At 40.1% G+C, this 5,788-nt stretch overlaps 1 protein-coding gene across 1 annotated transcript in view; it reads right to left on the reverse strand.

Annotated features, from left to right (window-relative positions):
* Positions 1–5,788, reverse strand: part of LOC103275825 (cilia- and flagella-associated protein 44-like) — a gene marked incomplete at its 5' end in the record, with an annotated part of 78,393 nt that overhangs the window by 55,268 nt on the left and 17,337 nt on the right. The window contains 2 exons of the mRNA XM_008073229.1: positions 3,311–3,421; positions 4,159–4,368. Of these exons, the coding sequence (XP_008071420.1) occupies positions 3,311–3,421; positions 4,159–4,368 (321 nt within the window). The remainder of the gene's footprint in view (positions 1–3,310; positions 3,422–4,158; positions 4,369–5,788) is intronic.

A 5,788-nucleotide genomic window follows, 5' to 3' on the forward strand; every position in this document is an offset into this window, starting at 1 on the left:
TAATTTTTTGATTTATTGTAGAGGTGAGGTCTCGCCAAGTTGCCCAGGCGGGTCTCGAACCCTCGGGTTCAGGCAATTCATTCACCTCAGCCTCCCAAGGCGCCGGATTACAGGCTGAGTCACCGAGCCCAGCTTTGCCAGAATTTATTTATAAAAAATTGTAGGCCGGGCTCAGTAGCTCAGCCTGTAATCTCAGCACTTTGAGAGGCCAAGGCGAGTGAACTGCTTGAGCCTGCGGGTTCAAGACCAGCCCAGGCAGTGTGGCCTGTACTACAAAGGGTTCGCCTTCCAAAAAATAATTCCAGTTTTTTTGGGTCCCTCTCATATTTAAATACTGATAGAAATAATCCAGTAAGCAGGTGAGATTAAATTTGTATGACAGAAAAGAAAAATAAATAATGTGAAATACTGAAAAAAGTGAGAGTAGAAGCAAAAGCATAAGAGACAGAATTGGCCTTAAGCAGGAAGGGAGATAGTTTCTCTACTATAAAATAGTAAAGCTGAGCAGGTGAATACAGAGGCAAATAGAATTTTCTGTTTGTTAGTAGTAGTGAAGGAGTTTCTGCCTGAAGGCTCCTAGTTCTATGAAGTAAGTGATGCTGAGAGTGAGTGTGGGGTAAAGGCTTGAAGCTTTTAGGACCAGAGAAGTTTTAAAATGGCCATCATAGCCGGGCTGGGTGGCTCAGCCTGTAATCCCGCGCCTTTGGGAGGCTGAGGTGAGTGGATTGCCTGAGCCCGCAGGTTCGAGACCCGCCTGCGCAGCAGGACCTCATCCTCTACAATAAATCAAAAAATCAGCCGGGCGTGGTAGTGTGCGCCTGTAGTTCCAGCTACTTGGAAGGCTGAGGCAGAAGAATCGCCGGAGCCCAGTGGGTTGAGGCTGCACTCCAGTCTGGGCGACAGAGAGAGACTCCAACTCAAAAAATAAAAAATAAAAAAATAAAATAAAACAAAATGGCCATCATGCGTGAAAGAGAGAATTATATCATGGATTTTTTCGAGGCCATTTGAATTGCTCAATTATGGAGGAGCTAATTTTCCTTGACATATGACTACATCCAGCATCTCTTGGTTGATCGCTACAGGCAGAAGTAAATTGGATGGGCACGTTCTGGGGTGGATTTTTGCTAGATGGGAATGAATCAAAGACAGAGGGACAAGTGAGGTCAGGGCATTGGAAGAATGTTATTGATCCTTGCTTGTCTTAGTCATTTTAGGCTGCTCTGATAGAATACCATAAACTGAGTGATGATTTAAATAACAGAAATTCATCTCTCACAGTTATAAGGGCTGAGAAATCGAAGATCAAAGCACTGGTAGATACAGTGTTTTCACCCAGTTTCTACCATTGGTTACATCTTATGCAACTATAGCAAAACCAGAAAATTGACATTAGTATAGAATGTGTGTATCCATCTATGTCATTTTTTCACATGTGTAGGTTTGTGAAACCATCATGACAATTGAGATATAAAACTACTCCATTGCCACAAAAGTCTCCTTCAAGCTCCCTCATTTTTTTTTTTTTTTTTTTTTTTTGAGTTGGAGTCTCACTCTGTCGCCCAGACTGGAGTGCAGTAGCCGCTCCCAGCCACTGCAGCCTTGACCTGCTGGACTCCGGCGATCCTTCCGCCTCAGCCTTCCAAGTAGCTGGAACTATAGGCGTGCGCTACCATACCCAGCTAATTTTTTTATTTATTGTAGAGATGAGGTCTCGCCAAGTTGCCCAGGCGGGTCTCGAACCCGCGGGCTCAGGCAATCCACTCACCTCAGCCTCCCAAAGGCATGGGATTACAGGCTGAGCAACCGGCTAAGCTCCTTCCTTATAATCACACCCACTCCCCTCTCACTCACCATCCCTAACCCCTGGCAAATGTTGATTTTTTTAAAACTTTGTGTCTAGAGAGATTGACTGAAGGAAGAACATAATATTTATGTGCTCTCATCAAGCTTCCTTTGCAACTATCATTCCTTTCACCTGAAACACCTGTACCCACCTCCTGTTCACTTGCCCACATTCTACAAATTCCTTCAAATTATGGTACAATACAAAATAATAACTTATTTCATCTTGATAGTTTCCCGCTCTAAATTCACAACATACGTTGTCTATACCACTGATATTTTGGTTACCAATTCCCTTGGGAAACCTTTTATTGTTCAGTGATGGAGTTATTTAGCTTTTTTTGTTGTTATTGAGTTGGAGTCTCACTCTGTCGCCCAGACTGGAGTGCAGTGGCTGCTCCCGGCCACCGCAGCCTCGCCTGCTGGGCTCCAGCGATCCTTCCGCCTCAGCCTTCCAAGTAGCCGGAATTATAGGCCCACGCTACCACGCCCGGCTGATTTTTTGATTTATTGTAGAGATGAGGTCTCGCTGCCCGGGTGGGTCTTGAACCCGTGGGCTCAGGCAATCCACTCACCTCAGCCTCCCAAAGGCGTGGGATTACAGGCTGAGCCACTGAGCCCGGCTAGTTATTTAACTTTTAAATGTAAGTTTTCTTTTCCTTGAGAACAAAGACTGTTTTGTTCTGCTTACTGAGTCCACCTCAGTACCTAGCAAAGATGGAAACAATGAGTATTTGTTGATTAATTTTAAAAAGCAATTTTTTTCATAGATAATACAAAATTTAATATTATATGGCTCTTTATAAAATTAATATTTTTATAGCCCTTTTCTTTAGAAGAGGGTAAAGCAAATTACAAATGTTACCCTAATTATCCTGAGGCACTTCTATGAGTTCATCAGTATTATTATATTGGCATCAGTATTATTATATGGTCAATCAATATTTAGATGAATGAATTATCCTATGCTCACACTTTGTAAAATTAGAGACATTAAATGATTAGTAATCAATACTGAACTACCAATTGTTAAGAAAGAAGCAATGGATGATTAGAAGAAAAAAGTAGAGGTGAATGGGGGCAGAAGAGAGGTAAAGAAATAAGGATGAAGGAAAGTACATTCAAATCTTACAATTAAGCTTCTGATTGTCAGAAGACTGATCCAGGTCAAAGCATTTTGACATGTTGTGTATCTGGCCAAAACTGTTGACGCTAACCCTGTGATTTGGGAGGGATCGTTGCCAACTAATAAGATAAGGAGGAGAAAGAGAGTAGTGAGGAGAGTACAGGGCTCCTGAGTGATGCTCGGCTGCCTGAGCTGAGCAGCAGCCTCCCAGGTTTTCCGACTCCCACTGCAGGAACCAGGAGTGGAGCTAATAATTCCACTGGCTAGTCTCTATCTACAAGATGACTTCACTATGTAGTAAATGAGATTTAAGCATGAAGAGAAACAATAATGACTTACATGAGAGACTGGAGACCACATTAACTGGCAAACAGGTCCAGGGGTATTAATATAACCAATTGGCTTATAATTCTTTTCCACTTCAAAGAAGAAGACAGTGTGGTCTTTACTCTGAGGAAAAAGTATATTACTATGAAATCTAGTCCATGAATTACAAAAAAATTAATAGCATACAGTATGTCCATCTTGGAAAAAAAATTAAGTGCAAGGGGACCGAAATTAGTTGATTAAGAAAATTGTACTATATAACAGATAATGTATTTTCTTTAGAATTAGGTAATTTGATATTGGCTGCCCATTGGCAGTTCTTTACACTACTTTATGGTAGCCTCTAAGTTTATGTATACTTATATCTACCATAGACATGTATCCCAGATTATTCTGGGAGAATCCTTATTTCAAATATTTGCTTAATTTCCTCCATGTGAACACCAAGCAAATAATGTGTTCCAGTATGTGGTTCTGTAAATGTGATCACCATACTTGTACTTAAGATGAATTCACAAAAAATCCTACCATGCATATGCTCACTTATTAATGCATAAATAATTTACATAGTTATTATCTTCATCTATGGCAATTTTATATAAAAACATAACCATGCTCAATAAAATACTGATTATAAATAATACATCTAACATCTAACATGATCTAACATAAGCATTAGAACTCAATTTGTAAGAATATGTTTAAATGTTATATACAGACTATACTGAAGTAACATGAATACAAAGAAAACAAAACATGAGTACATTCTTAGAAAATGAATTTCATCAAATAAGGCATGATCAGTTAAGTGAAATTTAACCAAAATTTCAATAGGAAAAGAAAGGAAATCTACTGCTTACCCCTGTGGCTAGAATTTCCGCATCACGTTCATAGGCTATAGCAGTGACACAAGCATTATGAGGTTTGAAAACCTGTTTCAGGTGAATATCCGCATTCAAAATTTTCTTTCGTCCTGCAAAAACTGTGAGCCCTTTTGGATCATAAAGTTCAAGTATTCGAACAACTCCATCTTCAAATCCTGCAACAATTTGTGCTCCAGTATAGCTTACCTTGAGAAAAAAATTAAGTAAATTTTAAAAATTTAAGTAAATGTTTGTTGAATTTAAGTAAATGTTTTTAATTTAACTTAATGTTAATTTTAATTTAAGTAAATTTAAGTAAATGTTTTTAATTTAAGTACATGTTTGTTATAATGTTTAAGTAATGTTTAAGTTTGTTGTAATGTTTAAGTAAATATTTGTTGAATTTAAAAAAAGTAATTGCTTAAGAAAGTTGTACTACACAACAGATAACAGTATTTTCTTTAGACTTAGGTAATTTGATATTAATTTGATATTGGCTGCCCACTGGTAATTCTTTATACCACTTTCTGGCAACTTCTACCTATTCTAGGACAGTTCCTTATTACTCATGACCACAAGAAGGGCACACAATGGTGATTCAAACACCCAGTGAACAAACAATAATAGAGTGTTTACCTGTCACATGCGTGGCACCTACCACCAGCAACTCAGTGGTGAACACAAACAGACTCAGTGCCTGGTTTCACAGAGTTTATACTCTAGTGGAAACAGATATTACCCATCACACAAATGAGTGTGAATTATGAACTGAAATAAGTGCTAAAGGAAAGAAGCACATTCTCTAAGAGCATATAACAAAGAAAGCTGACTTAGACTGATTGCTTCCCTAGGGAAGAGATAGGGGGGAGCAGATATCAGAAGGATGCTCAATAATTAACTAGGTACAGGAAAGTGGGAAAAGCACTCCTGGGAGAAGAGGCAAAGGTACCTTGGCAGAAAAGAACATAACTCAAGAAAAGGTTATAGTCTGACTAGAACAGACTACACTGAGGGAGCAATGCTCCCATAAGAGGTTGGAGAAGAAGATGGGTAGGCACCAGATCATGAAATGGCTTACAAGTCACATTAAAGACAGTCTTAATCCCAAGAGCAGCAGAAAGCCATCAAAGGGTTTTTAGTTGGGGATTGCAAGAGAAGTGGTGGTGACATGGTTAGATTTGCTATTTCATAAGTGTCACTCTAGCCAGGCACGGTGGCCCACGCCTGTAATCTCAGCATTTTGGGAGTTCGAGGAAAGAGAATCGATTGCCCCCAGGAGTTTGAGAACAGCCTGGGCAATATAGCAAGGCCTCTTCTCTGCAAAAATAAAAATAAAATAATTAGCTGGGTGTGGTGGTACACACCTGTAGCCCTAGTTACTCAAGAATGTGAAGTGGAAGGATCGCCTGAGCCCAGGAGGTCAAGGCTGTGATGAGACCTGATCGTGCCACTGCACTCCTGGGTGACAGAGTGAGACACTGACTCAAAAAAAAAAAGTGTCACCAGAACTGCAGTGTTGAAAATAAGCATAGCCGGGCTCGGTGGCTCAGCCTGTAATCCCGCGCCTTTGGGAGGCTGAGGTGAGTGGATTGCCTGATCCCAAGGGTTCGAGACCCGCCTGGGCAGC

The sequence above is a fragment of the Carlito syrichta genome, unplaced genomic scaffold (assembly GCF_000164805.1).
Source record: "Carlito syrichta isolate Samal-C Ts95f unplaced genomic scaffold, Tarsius_syrichta-2.0.1 Scaffold315771, whole genome shotgun sequence".
Lineage (NCBI taxonomy): Eukaryota > Metazoa > Chordata > Mammalia > Primates > Tarsiidae > Carlito > Carlito syrichta.